At 41.4% G+C, this 15,144-nt stretch overlaps 2 protein-coding genes across 2 annotated transcripts; one reads left to right on the top strand and one right to left on the bottom strand.

Annotated features, from left to right (window-relative positions):
- The first annotated feature begins 476 nt into the window (after positions 1-476).
- On the top strand, positions 477-4,909 carry LOC114450496 (ras-related protein Rab-18). Its single transcript, XM_028428649.1, has 7 exons — positions 477-661; positions 1,074-1,129; positions 1,238-1,299; positions 2,055-2,127; positions 2,359-2,477; positions 2,696-2,762; positions 3,458-4,909. The coding sequence occupies exons 1-7, from the start codon at positions 594-596 to the stop codon at positions 3,628-3,630; spliced, it is 618 nt and encodes a 205-aa protein (XP_028284450.1). The 5' UTR covers positions 477-593; the 3' UTR covers positions 3,631-4,909.
- A 1,699-nt stretch (positions 4,910-6,608) lies between these two features.
- On the bottom strand, positions 6,609-11,769 carry LOC114450472 (homeobox protein Mohawk-like). The gene is made up of 6 exons (XM_028428619.1): positions 11,579-11,769; positions 11,209-11,368; positions 10,978-11,131; positions 10,560-10,898; positions 7,186-7,219; positions 6,609-6,936 (listed from the first exon to the last, which is right to left on the bottom strand). The coding sequence occupies exons 1-6, from the start codon at positions 11,767-11,769 to the stop codon at positions 6,609-6,611; spliced, it is 1,206 nt and encodes a 401-aa protein (XP_028284420.1).
- Positions 11,770-15,144: the final 3,375 nt, after the last annotated feature.

Below are 15,144 nucleotides of genomic sequence, written 5' to 3'. Positions count from 1 at the left end.
GTTGAAGCAGATGTGCTGTGAGGAAAGGCTCAATCAATGAGCCTATTAATTAAAAGTAGGTGTAGCATGGCTCACTGGGTCCGTCACACCTCTTAGTATTGTTCCTGTTTCCTCACTGCTTCACCCTGAGGTGATTCCTTTCCACAGCTGGGGAGAATAAACGATGCAGTGTATGAAAGGCACAAACAAAGACGTGCTGTGCTGCATGTTGTGGCTCTTTTTCAGAACATTCAAAGGTATTCCCACCTGCTGACTCTCAACCAAACAAGCTAAACTAGCATATAGATGTTAGTGAGCATGTATATTACAAATTTAATCATAAAGACTCATTATTGTTTATATAAGACAATATTTTATCTAAAAATGCAAAGGTGGCGTAAAAACCAGAAAACAATAATGAGATTTTAAACTTAAAAACAGAAAATCTCCTTATTCTCACACCACGTGACCATCTGTGACGTCACGCGTCGCAGCTCGGACCGGAAGTTGCAGGCTGTCATCGGAGCCGATAGCCGCCTGCTGCTCTAAAACAAGTGAAACATTTACAGCTAACAGCGTCTTTAAGTAGAGGTCCAACTATTTCCCGGAGGAATATGGACGAAGACGTGCTGACAACTCTGAAACTGTTGATAATTGGCGAAAGCGGCGTCGGGAAGTCCAGGTTTGTGTGTGTTAGGAGCGAGCTGAACAGCTAGCCTGTTGTGAATGTTGACATTCTTCTTGTTACGTAAATCTATTCCTCGCTGCTCAGCAGCTGCTGCAGCTAGCTGGTAATGTTGTTGCTTCTTTGTCTGCCAGTTTGCTTCAAGTATTTACTGGTGACAAGCTCCTGTTTTTGGTGACTGAGTAACACCGACCTTTTTATATGCAGTTGTCAAACTTTTCAGTGTGTTTTTGTGTGCAGTGAAGTGTCCTCCTCCTGCACTTACACGGTAAACATTAGAGCTATGTGGTTGTTGTGATCCTGTGATCCTACTGGCTGAAAACAGGTCATTAAAGCCTTCTGCCAGCTCACAATAGCCTATTGTGCTGCAAGCCCTGCTCATTTTCATGGTATCTTTTCCCCCTAACAGCCTCCTCCTGAGGTTCACTGAGGATACGTTTGATCCGGAGCAGTCAGCCACAATAGGTTAATACAGACACATACACAAACAGACACACACACATGGACATTGCTGTTGTTTTTAAAAGCACCTTTTAAAACTACATGTTCGTAATTTCTGTCATGGCTGATCAGGTGTGGACTTCAAAGTAAAGACCCTCGCAATAGATGGGAACAAAGCTAAGTTGGCCATTTGGGTAAGACATCATTCTTTTCTCCCCTTTTTTCTCACTGTTAGGAAAAACATGGTGAAGTCACGGCTTTATCCACAAGGTGGCGACTTGTACAAACAAAAATACAAGATGTAGCTGCACAGAGGGGACAAAGAGTGGAGTTACATCTTACCATACACAAGGACTCAATAATTAAACCTGCAAGAGTTTAATTTATTTTCCCAATAGGAATATAAATACAAGGCCTACAAAGAGAAATAGGACAATAAAGTCAGTGGGCCAAGGCATATGTGAGGCTCCTGATGCAGCTGTAGCTAAATGCAAAAAACTTAATTTAAATAAATGAATAAATAAAAACTAATGTCCCAGTGAAAGAGCTGGAACTGTGCAGTTTGTTTCACCTTATTTAGTTTCATGTCAAAATTGACACCCAGTCTGTTTGGTCAGGTTGCTAGGCACCACACACACCATTATGTATCACTGAAGTGTTTAATTGGACACAAGTTAGTACACAGCATAATGCAGGATGAGTCATTAGTATTATATATCATCATATATGCATACAGAATACCTACCAAATGATAAAGTCATTGTTTGGCCACTAATGCTAAGTTTAAGGACTACAAAGGGGACTGAGGGCCCTGAATGCCAGTGAGACATCCAGCTCACAGCAGGACAGTCCTTGTAAACTCATTAGGGACACATGTTCTGTTTGGCCACTTCACCTGCTGATCTTAAAAGTTTAGCATGATGGAATCTTGTGCTGTTTTCTTCTTTAGGACACAGCTGGACAGGAACGGTTTCGCACTCTGACACCTAGCTATTACCGCGGTGCACAGGGAGTCATACTTGGTAAGCATCTCATATTAACAAAGAACACCTCCCTACCTTCCATTGTCACTGTCAGTCACCACTAATGCCGCTCATTTTGTAACTCTAAATTTCAACCGCATTGTAAGGTTGAGACATTATCATACAAGTCATTTTGAGATGGCACCAATGTCCAGATAACAGAATCTGTATTCTTCTCGGTGTTTGGAAGATGTTATCACATGATTTCTTCCCTCTCTCCCCTTTTTTTAGTGTATGATGTCACAAAGCGTGACACATTTATGAAGCTTGAAAACTGGCTGAACGAACTGGAAACCTACACAACACGGAACGACATTGTAAAAATGCTGGTTGGGAACAAAATTGATAAGGTGAGTCACTGTGCAGAACTTTAACAGATCTTTTTGTTGGCGTGACTGCGGAGCACGTCGCAGATTTACCCAGAAGTTTGGCTAGTAATTTTGAAGAGTACATATTCCAGAATAACTTCTCAAATTTGTTTTGCATATGTGATTAGCAGCCTTTAATTCTTCACTCTGTGTATTCTACATGGAGCAAATTACACAGGATTGTTTTTCTGGTTTTTTAGGAAGACCATGAAGTGGACAGAAACGAAGGGCTAAAATTTGCTAGAAAACACTCGATGCTTTTTATTGGTAAGTAGCTGTGTTAGTGTAAAAATCAGACGTGGTCGGTCATGGTCATTTAAAGTAAAAGAGCCATAAAATGTAACTTAAAGCCATTAAAACTCGATGTACTCTGCCTAAAAGTCTGCTAACTAATTGCCTTGGCTAGAACAAGTCAAGACAACATGGAGTCAGTCATACGTTTAGTTGAGCCTGCTCATGTTGTTTATACTGCTTTGACATTTTTCAGTCTCTGCTGTCAGCACTGCACTGAAGGATGCGGGCGCTCCAGAAGAACTGCATTATGATTAAAATCTAGCGGGCTTTCATTTATCGAATCCATGTCCGCACGTGTTCCAGATTCTCATCTCCAGTCTGCCCCTCTTTGTGGAAATTAGGTTAACATTTCAGCAGAGTTTCCATTTTAGAAAGGCTAAATGAAGGGGTTTTGAAAGGGCTGGGCAAGAAGATGTTGTAGATTTAATGCACTGTGAGGATGTCTTCATCCCACTGGATGTCTCCTGATTCTTAAATGAAGTCATTTCATATTTTATATGTCATGTTTGTCAACCTGTAGATAGTTAAAAATCATAATCAGTGTTGCTGTAGTAATGCAAAAAAGCAGATGTTTAGCTTTGCTTGGGATTGAAAAGCTGACGTGTAGTTTTGAAACATTTGGAAAGTGTACAACCCACAAACTGATCTCACAACTTTCCTTTGAACAGAGGCCAGTGCAAAGACCAAAGATGGCGTCCAGTGTGCCTTTGAGGAGCTGGTGGAGAAGATCCTTCAAACTCCGGGGCTTTGGGAGAGTGAAAACCAGGGTCAGAAGGTCCGGCTGGGGGACCAGGAGCAGGCCAGAGCCGGAGGCTGCGGAGGATACTGCTCTATACCCTGAAACTGGACTGGAAAAAAACAAAACCTGATAGGAATGACTACGGACCAGAAACGGGAAGATGAGAGAGAGAGAGAGAAGTGAAGGTGGATGAGTAGCTTTTTAAAAGAAAGTTGCAGTGGTTCTGTTGGTGGAGCGGACTTTGCTGTTTGCACACTTCCTTTTCAACCATCTGTTATGTGTCACTACTCTGTTTAAAACATGAATGAAACAACCTCCTGTCTGAGGACGTATAGTGTTTTAAATTACCTTAACCATGCTGTATGTCATATGAGTACACGCGTGGTTTGAATTTATCTTATTGGCATCGGTGATTCAGCCATACATTAAGACATCAGGTTACTAGCATAGTGCCTACAACACAAGCCAATTTGTAGGTGACATTAGATAGCTTGTCAAATTTAATTCAGAGTAATTAATTCTAATCGATATGGACATCTTCTGGATTCTTGGTCTGACAGGAAAAAGCTGCTCAGGCTTTATTGGCTCCTCATGTCGAACTCCATGTAGCTGAAAAGGAACAAAATGTTCTGCTATACATTTGGAAGCTTTATTAAATACATACCACGCAGCTTGGTCTGAGGATGATGAAGCCAGAGACGCATTATTAGGATCGTGTGTGTGTGTGTGTGTGTGTGATCGTCTCCGTCTCACACCCAGTTTAACACAGGTTTTCCAGAACACTGTGAATGCGCCCAAAGAAGATATTATTTTACAACAGAGCCCAGTTACTGACATCACCGTTAAAAACCCAGTTTGTGCGATTTGTGCTTCAGAATGTATAGATGCTTTCAAACAAACTGGTTTCTGCAACCAAACCTGTCTTTTGTCCATGCATGTGTGATCTGGATCATAACTTCCAGACCTACAAGTGTAATGTTTGCATTATTTCCCTTTTATTTCTGCAGAGTTGGAAAACACGTAACCTCAGTGCGACCCTGTTATCTTTTATATCATTTATTTAGCAGTTTATGTGTGTTGAGCTTCATTTTATGTCCCTGCTGGCTTATGGAAGATACTCCTCTCACATTATATGAACATTCCCCCCCCACCCAAGCATTACTCTGAATTTGATGTATTGCTTCCACTTATTTAAAATTATGTTGACCTTCTCCTGATGCTCTCACTGTCTTGGTTTTTGTTGCTTTTGCTGTATCTGTTTCAATCATATAGTCATATGTGAAATCAATATATGCCTTAATATTGAAGAACATTAGGTAGCGTTACGGTCAGTTAACGTTCGAGTTGTTTCAAACTGAAATAAATCCTCACTATCACGTCACTCATGTCTAACTATTGTTTAATTGCCGTTTGAGAGCTGTCGTTCAGACTCCGTCATGCAGAAGCCCACCTAATCAAAAACAGGTTTACAGTGGAAACAGAAGTGAGGCACTCTTTCCATAATACTTAGCTGATGACTAGTCTGTTATACATGAAAGACTTTGAATCATTCTTTGCACAAAATGTCAAAAACTTGACTAAAAGCGGGACAAGTGGAAAAGCCCTGTTAATCATGTTTTCTGATAGAAAAGTTCCAGCATGCAATTACAAACTTAAAATTTGGTGTCAGGGTGTCCTCAGATGGAACAGGATGAGCTGTCCTCAGAGCAGACGCTGTCCTGATGCCTAATGTGTTCCTTATATTGCTGGTATTTGAAGTCTTTGGCTGCATGTTGAGGTTAGAAAAGTCCATATTTGGCATTAAAGTAATCACAAACATGTTTCTTTGTGTGCGTTTTTTTTCAGAATGATGATTGCTCTTCAAGGAAGTTTTAATCAGAAAGACCATTTTTACCTATTATTTCTACAACACACACAGATTCATCTGGAACACATGAACACAACTGAATTTTTGAGTAAGCTGAAATCATGTGTAAATGCAACACCTGCACTACAAATGGAACACCTAAAATAAAGCCGAATGGAGCTGAAGAGATGAGTCAGTAGTGTCTGTGGGTTCAGCACAATGAGATTAAATTAATTATACAAGCAACAATGACCATCTTTTTTCAAAGTGTCCTTTTAAAATTAGCAAGCTAACAGCTAGCCTCACAGAGTTCTGTTCTGTAACACTACTTTGTAACACTAGATGGAGTAGTGAGTCAAAAGGGCAACTGGCCTGCCCTCAGATCAACACAGGAAGAAGAAGAAGCAGAAGAAGAAGAAGAAGAAGACAAGTGTAGAAGCTCATGGCAAGAAACCAGCATAAAACAACAAACTATAGGTGTAAACGCTGATGTTGCACTCCACCACTGGAGGAATGAAGTTGGAGGATGAACTGACATCATCTCTAAACCAGTAAGAAACTTTAAAGTTGTATTTTATCCAATGTATTGTGCATGCAAATGCAAAACACCAAAGATGCACAATTAAATCCGTGTTAACACAGAAACTATAAGAACGGTGTCTTTTTAAAATGTTGGCTATAACTAACCCGAATGAGCAGCTTCAATGTAAACAGTTAGGTTCACATTGAATAGGTGGACACGAACACTGTGTTACCAAGTCTACCTTTAGCCTCTTTGCAGGGACTCTGAGGAACTCTATCCCTCTTCAGTTTGGTATGCCACCCGTCTTCCCACATTACAACCTTTTAAAATTCAATTTGAAGCGATATAATGGAGCTGTACAACCTACGTCTGCACACATGAAAACTACCACTAAATACAGTTCAGCTAAACATAAGTATGCAGTCTGGACCACTGCAAAGCAATGATTTAAAGCAACGACTGGTCAGAAGATTTCACATTAGGTTTATTCAAATAGCTGCTGTCAGACTTTAGCATTGGATGATGATCCGGTCTCCTGGAAGTTAATATAACTTACTGCATCAGAGAGCAATAGGAGGACATTAGGAAAATAGCAAAAACAGACAATATCCAGCTGCATTAGGTTAGTGTTCCAACTTCACAATGAAAAATATTACCAAAAAAAGGCACTTAGGAATCTTCTGTTCCTACATGGAATGGTGTGTTTAATGCCTACACACTGTTTGTCAGGGCAACTTTAACAGTCTGGACCTCAGAGATGTGTGAGGACTTTTGGATGATGCGGCTTGTGAGAGTGGGCCCTGTAGTGGAGCTCTGCCGCAGACCTGTGACGCACAGCCTGTCTGTGATAGTGGTCCTCATTATGGAGAAAGAGCCTTGGGCGCAGCTCTGCCCCGTGGCAGCACTGGGCACTGTAGCACCGCTGTGCTCCGCTGTGCAGCTCTGCCCCTGGGCCAGATTGGTGAGAGCCACAGCAGCGTGGATCTCCCTCCAGCCTTGTTCATCACGCCTCTTTGGGCTTTGGTCTGGTTGGTGGTCCCTGTAGAGGAAAAAAAAAACACTGTGAGGTTGCACTTCCTGCTTAAATTAATGTGCAAAACAAATCAAGTGAACAGTTAGAAATCTGTTTGGTCTTTATACAAAGCCAGAATAATATGGATGAATTGGAGGTGGTGGCTCCAATTCAATAAGAGCTGCCAAGTGAGATTGTAAGTAGTATTACTTTTCAAGTTGAAAAGTGCAAACAACTGATGTGATTGTGGAGGGAGCGGTGAATGAATGCACTTACCTGTCACATTTAGGTGAAGTATAGTCCATTGTGTCTGCAAAGAGGCACAGGAAAGAGTCAGAACGCGCATGAATCAGCGTACGTGATAGCAGTGAAACAGAGTGATCACAGGACAATCAGTGTTTGGGGTGAAGCTATGAAATCATATGTTAGTGATAAATAGCATGCATGTATACATGTTTTTAATTTGGTGCGTGTGTGTGTGAGCCATCATGTTTGGACTCATGGGTAATGGTGTGTGTGTAGATGTTTGTCTGAATACATTGATGCAGGCCAAACAAGAATACATCTGCTAACTTCAGCAGCAGGAGGAAAACAGAGAGACTTTCAGAGTAATATTATATCGCTTGCACAATTTCTGTTTGTGGTCTGTGCATAAGCGTGCATTAAATGTAGAACATATTTTTCCTTTCCAGCTTTGGACTGTTGCCTTTTATTTCCTCGGAGCAGATAGAAGCTGGTCGAAACCAATTTTTCTTCAGAGAGCAATAGACAGGGAAATTAAAGGCCCACTGTGAAACACAGTCTTTCAATGCTAACAGCCCGAAACATCCCCATCTCTGATTTCTTTACGCGGGCTGCAGCCAAAAGCAACTACTTGATGATAGTAAATCATTTTTCTTTTTTCTTTTTTTTGCTACTGAACGTCCCTCAGCATTTAAGCAATAACGTGCTTTGCCAAGAAAGTAGTTCTGTACCTCTGTTGTATTTATTACTAAAAAAAAAACATTATTTTACCTCTGGAGAGTCTCAAATTTGCAGCAGGGATCAATTACAACAATATTTTACAATGTGAAGTAATGTGAAGCTGTGCTTCTTACTACGTTGTGCTGCCGTGGCGTAGAATTAATCTTGTAATTTCATGTTAGAGCTCATATCAAACTGTAATTAATTCCAAACAAGGCAAAAGGAAAATTTCTACATTCACTCAGCAGCCATAGCTTAGCATAAAATCTGAAAACGGGCCAGCCTCCTTTTCTTTAGCTTAGCTATGCTAACTCAAAGCTCATATTATGTAATATATAAGTACATGTTGGGTACATGAGCTGATTTAAATCTTCAGTGTCACACAGTGTGTGAAACCTCTCCTGGCTCAGGCTCTTTGACTTTGAGTCGGTCTCTTAGGTGAGTCTCTGGGATCCATCTTTTCCTCGGCGCGGATGTTTTTGCGAACTTTTGTGACGCTCCTCTCTGCGTGAATGTTTTTATTTGAAACAAACCGGCTGGAAAAATGCAGTGAGGCGTTTGTCTAGATATGTTTTTCACCACTCCATGTCCAATAAAACAACATTCTCAGTCACATTTATGGCTCTCCAGCCTTTGTAAAGGAAATACTGAACTTGATGTGAGAACCATGTTAAACAGTGTAAACACTCAGTAAGCTCAGGCTGCTGTAGGAATCAGGCTGATGCGTTCAGGTGTCCTTGTAGGACGCTGTGGTACCTATCACTTATTAGTGAATGACTTCAGGTGTGGTGACTGTTTAAGACGCCTCCTGGGTGGAGTATAAACGTGTTAATGGTGTCATGAATCTGGCAGCTTGACTTTCCACTTCACCTCCACAGAGAGATGTACTGGGTCGCAAACACCCTTAATGTGACCAGGAGGGATTTATTAAAGTTTGTACAAACTTTGCCCACGTAGAGTGTGATCACATCATGAAAGACCAGCAATATGATTCAGTGTGAGTGAGGGCACATATTTGAAGGATTGCTGCGTTATTTTGGGAAATTAACTCAAATTAAATCTGTGTACATTATGGTGACAGCTATCTGGGATTGTTGGACTCTCTGTGCAACACTTGTCATCTTAATTTACACAGTTTTTAATGAAATCATATACAATTTAACAATAAAAATAAGATTGTTGTCATGAAATAATGTTGACACTATGGATTTTGGGGACGATGAAGGCCATGCCACACAAATAAATATTTATTTTTCAGTATTGGTATACGTATGTCAGGTAGAAACTAACAGCTGGTCATGCTAATTTTGTTTTTTTTGCTTTATTAGCAAAGGCCTCCTGAGTATGACCAGTGTACAAACCATTCTGGTCAAGAAGTGGCAGAACCTAACCAAGCTTTGTGTTAAGAGTATATGAGCGGTCCACATCTAATAGAGTGAGACTGTTCTGTTCAAAGTAAATCAAAACTGCTGCTGAAATAATAGAAATGAAATGAAAAATAACAGCTTTTCTTGTTTAAGCCAGAAGGTCTATACTTCATGCAGGATACTGCTTCATTATTTGTGTTTCCTACTTCCATTATAAACCATCCAATCCAATTATTCTATTAAATCATCTTAAGAATGGAACTGGACTTCATCATTGGCCAGGAAACTAGTTTTAAACTAATAAAACAGGAATTTAAAGCGTGTCTTGTTTAACTAGAACTTGTTTCAAAACATCTTTTCACAACTCTAATTCTAATGTAATGTAAATTTGGATCCATTCTGCGAAGGAAAGTTACATTTGGAGGAATCTGACTGCCAAAGCAAGCACAAGTGGAGGGAGCAAAGCTGCACCCTCACACCCTGATGGAACAGCTAAATGAATATCGGTGATCTCGCTCTGCGTCGTCTCACAGATGAGTGTCGGCTCTGACAGTCGCTGTGTGAGACGTTGTCAGCGTTGTACTGACAGGCTGCTCCGTTTGTGCTATTTGGCTGAGGTCTCAGTTTCTCACCCTGGGAAGAATAAAGTCTCAGACATTCTGTAATTGTCCTTGAGACTGGACTGGACATTTCCACCATGGCAAGAAGCTGAAGCGGAACAAATGGCACATTCTCGTATATGGAAATGATATTTGTGGTGTGTGTGTGTGTGTGCAGTGGCAAGCCAGCGTCAGCTCCATCCAATTTTTAAAATGAGGGATTTCAGCGTCTGCATGGGTCTTTATTGGTAATGTTTGTAGAGGCTTTGGCTCCTGCGCCTTTAGCGGATTTGAGGCTTGTCAGTGTGCTGTGCTCCCTATAGATCTGAAAGGGCACCCAGGTGTCAAACTCCCTCCCCAGTCTCACTGTAACTTTATAATTGAATCTTGCAGAGCTTCTGACTTTCAGTGGAATGCCAGGGATTTATTAATGTCAGGGTGCTCTGAGGAGCCATGTGGAAGTTTCTGTTCATTCTGTTCTTGGTTTACTGTACACTGTGGTGTGTTAAAACTGAACTGAGGGGAAACAGGGTAGTTAAAGTGTCATTTTGCCTCGCATTCAGCATAATTCTACAATTAACTAGAAATATGCCTAAATGATTTCTGTGGATGTCCTTTGTTTCTCTGTGTTCACCTACAGTTTTGTCCTTGGTCTCTCTTTTCCCTTCAAACATATTGAGTGTTGGTTCCAGTAAAATGAGTGTGAGACAGTGTTTCTCACCCACGTGGTAGACAGAGTTGGCCTCTGTTTCGTAGGACGACGCTGGAGAGACGACATCACGGTCACATTCGTTGGAGCTGAACGACTCAGAGTGGCTCCTCCTCTTATGAGCCGGGGTGACGCCTTCTGCCTTCGCCGCCATCATGTGCCGCAGGGTGTCATTCAGATAGCGATTCAGTAAGCTGCTCTTGTACTTGGATGGAGGGGACGCGCTGTCGTCGCTGTTGGCAGAATCGGCCATGGCGAGGACGCTGCCCTGTTTCTCGAGTGTGCTCTTATGGGAAGACGACCTGCCAAAGTTTGGCTGGCTGTTTGGAGTCTGTAAGGGACACTCTTCATCTGCAGAAACAAAGTTGTGACTTAATTCACTGTGAATTGATTCATATGAATATATTAGATATCGAAGGTAGTTTCTCACCATCTGAACCTGTGTCATCGCTGCACACGCTCAGCCTCTCGGCGTTTCCCTGAATATACTTATTGTACAGTTTGATCCTCAGGGCCCAGCTCAGGTCTGGCTGCCTCACTGTGTTCTTCAACCTTCGCCGGGCATTTGCAAACCAGTTGGAAACCTGCACACAGACAAGCCCCCCATGTTTTGGTACAGGAAATGAAGTAGTTTTTCATGTGTCGTGTGAGCTCGCCTCACCTGTACTAGTGTCATATGTGAGCCCAGAGCTAACAGGACCTTCTCAGTCTTGGTGGGGTAGGGGTTGTCTCTGTGCTTGTACAGCCAGTGTTTCAGTGGCCGTGCCATGTCCTGTAGCACCTGTCTCTTGTGGCGAACTTTGACCCCAGTCAGACGAGACCTAAAGGAGTCACAGGTCAACGAGTGCATTCTCCAAGCTGGTCTACAACTTCAGGAAAAATATATTTTTTGTCTAATTTCGCAGATGATAACATGCAACTGAATTATTGTGGTGGACCCTGTCTGTAGAAGTAATGTATGGCTTAGACACAATATCATTTAAATGTACTTTTGCCATCACATATTTCCAGCACAGAAAAACAAGTCCTACCCATATCTCCTGTATTTTATGGCAGAGCCGCTCTCAGTGCTCTCCTGGCATTGCAGCAGGTCTGTGTTCTGTCCGTCTGTTAAAGTCGTCTGACTTAAGTTTACACACTCCAGCCTGCTCCTCTCCTCTGCTCTCCTGTCGTCGTCCAAATGAAGCAGACTATCAGACTTCATCACAGCGACTTTGTCCATTCTTAAACACACAGAGTTTTCCCTCAGTCAACAGGTGCATCAGTAGACTCCCAGAGGTAAACAGAAGCCGTAGATTCCCATTCTTGTTGTAAACATAAGGATGTAAAAAGTGTTAAAAAAAATCTCCTTTTGGTGCCCAAAGAGATAAACAATGACAGAGTCTTAGCAGAGAATAATGTTTGAAAAGTCAGATGATGTTTGTCTGGTTTAGGCTGAGCTGTGTGAGGAGAGTTCAAATAACCTGCTGCTCCGCCGCCTATTGGCTCTCCTGCCGTCCAATCACGTCACTGGAGAGCATGCTGAGGAAAAGTCTGTGGAGCAAGCAGCAGCAGCACACCCCATGTGATGAAAAATATTGGTCATGAAAGAATATCAGCAAACGTGGTCGCTAGATTTACAAGTGAAATGTCGTCTGCAGCGTGTGTTTAAAGCGGTTCGACACGCTCTCATATTTTCTACATGAGGCACATGTGTCTCGTGGATCTTGTGGTTTTAGCAAACATCGTGTCAGCAAATAATAATACATGTTTTAGCAGGGGATTGTGGAAATTTACGGGCGTAATTACATGGTCGCTAATAACCAGCAAAACCACCAAACTGTACCTCCTGTTAGGCAGCTGTTTTCATATGGATATCATGAAGGCAACACAAAGACGGGGAAATGACATTAATCGTTGCCTCTTTAATCCTCAGTCTATGTGTGATTCATTGGCATTGTGCACTTAAGTGTCAGAAATGTGCATCTTTTTTCCACTGTAAGCTGGAATAATCCAGAGATAATGCACATTTGTCAATGTTTGTCTTCGTTTTAGGACTCACTGTGACTGTAAACGCTCACGAAAAGTGAGTCTGACAGAAGTTTAGCATCGTCATTAGTGGAGCTAGATGACAGCATGCTGGCTCAGAGTTCAACTGGAGCTGTCCTCCACTTATGTTTTTCCTTTTTACATCTAAACACACTTATGTAAGACTGTTTAGATACACCATAATGACTTTGACATGCACAATCATAACTTAATAATCTTTAAATAAACATTTGTGATGTTTTTTTTTCTTTCCTGGCTCCAATTTAAACTTTTGACTAAAATCCAAGTAGCACTTGTTCAATGTATTTAAGGACTCATTTTCATAATTCTGCAGTATCAGTGTGGGGGGGTGGTGGTGGTAAGGTTTCAATGGTTTTAAAGCTGAAAAACACATGGACCAGAAGCATCCCCGTTAGGTGCAGTAAATTCCTCGCTCACATTCCTCGGCAGTGGTCGGAGAATGCTACATGCTATCACACACCATTTACTCTTCGTCCCTCTGTGATGTGTTCACCGGCTCCACTGTTGATATTAGCTGGAAACACACCTACGTTCAGCAGCCAGGAGGCCTGTTAAAAACACAGTGGAAGGACATATATCTCGTTTTGTTTGGATTGCGTGGCGTTTGTGTGTGTGTGTGTTGCTGGTTCACAAACTCCAGGCCTATATCCAAAAGGTTAAAAATGTCAGCAGGAAACATAGATTTATCCTTTTTCAAATAATTTCTAATTCATTTGGGTTAGTATGAGGATTATTGATCATTGTTTTGATTGGTTTACATTCGTCTTGGTTTTACCTGAAATGTTCCAGTTTTTGGCAGCTGCTTTTTGCCTAAACAAAATTCTCAAAAATCTGAAAATTGGACTTGAATGTGACATTTTTTTAAAGTTTTCTGTTGAATTCAGAAAGGCTTTAATGTGAATGAGTGGTTGACACATTTGTATGAAGGTTATGACATTATGTATGAGCGATATCTTGCCTGCTCACCACTTTACCCAGCATGCAGGTTTGTTTGTTGGATGATTTCAATGCTGTCGATGCAAACTCTCTGATCTTCATGTGCTGTAGAAATGAGAGAAAGTTGGGCAGAAACCTTGACTTTCTCAAAAATAAAACTCCTTTCTGATTTAGGTTTGTATAATAAACTCCCACATGTAAGGAGCCCGTGCTTTACTGGTTGTTTAAAAGTTTTGAATGCGTCTCACAAAAATGAGGATATAGTTTAACATCAGTCGTATTTATTTTTACGTACTTCAAACAGACAGTTACACGATTGAGCCAAATTATCCGAGACCAATTGACATCATACCTCTGTGTAATGTTTGAAGTGGGAGCTGCAGAGAGCATAAAAACGGTGGGTTTTCATTGGATCACTCCGGTGTCTTAAATGGCATCGTTATGATCTCAGAGGGTGTCTGTAGATTCTCAGCGGTGTGATGAAATTATACTGCCACGCTTTGGCTGAGGCTTCGGGCCTGGCACAAGTGTGACTGTTGTGTCGACAGTCTGTGTTTGTACATGTTGGTGACAGACAGACGTGCAGACATGCAGTGGGTACATCTCTTTTTATTTGTACCACGGCCTTCAGCTGTCTTTCACACTGAGAATACGTTTTCTAAAGTAAAATAAATACCTGAGAGCGGACGGCGCTCTCTTTAACCTGTAGTCTAATCTGCCATGTTAAACCTTACTGTGCCTTTTACAGGAAGCATTTATGTGCGGTCATAACTTCTCTCTGTGTGTGTCTGTAAAGGCCCGAATCCCTTGAAAGTCATTACAGTCTCCGTACATCATGCTGCTCCTTCTTCCTCCCAAACATGACACCATAGACACATTAACACTCCTTCACACCCAATTGAGCACAGCATCCAAAAAGAGGAAGGAAACACAGTGAATGTTGAGGAATGCAGCCATTTAAAAAAAAATTAGATTAAGCAGCATGTGTGAAAGGGAACAGTAGAATGAGCACCCGACACACAGCTGTAATGCTCAAATATGAGCATTTGTTAATGGAGTGTTACTAATGGTGAGATTCTGCTAATTATTTTAAATGATCCCAGTATGTTTTTTTTGTGTAAAGTAACTTTTGTGATTAATGTTCTGTGATGAAGTTGATTTTGTGCACAGGATGCTTAAAATGACACAAATTCAAAACCCTGAAAAGTCAGCTAAGATACTACAGTGTCCATGACATTCATTGGAAGTGCCACATGGATGGAGCTGCAGTATGAATGTGCTCGGTCAATGTGTAATTCTACAACCATAAAATGGCTTTCATTCTGCTTCATCCTCGGCCTATGATTGTTATCATGTTTGTGTCCTTATTTCATACAGCACGTCGCTGGCAAAACGTCTCTCTGACTGCTACTAATAATATTTCTCTGGTGTACGTTACAGTTAATTGAAGTGCAGCAGCTGTCAGAATAATTACATGCTGATGTTTGCGACTTGGCAGGGAAGGATTACGCTCAGCCACAAGCTCTGGAGAGTTTCCTTCTTTTTTTATTTTTTTTTTCCTACTTTGTCCTGCAAGTTGAAGTTATTTCAGCCAAATGCCAAAAACTGGCTC

Source organism: Parambassis ranga, chromosome 17 (assembly GCF_900634625.1).
Source record: "Parambassis ranga chromosome 17, fParRan2.1, whole genome shotgun sequence".
Lineage (NCBI taxonomy): Eukaryota > Metazoa > Chordata > Actinopteri > Ambassidae > Parambassis > Parambassis ranga.
Note: the sequence above shows the minus strand (reverse complement) of the source record. Positions and strands in the feature narration are given on the sequence as shown.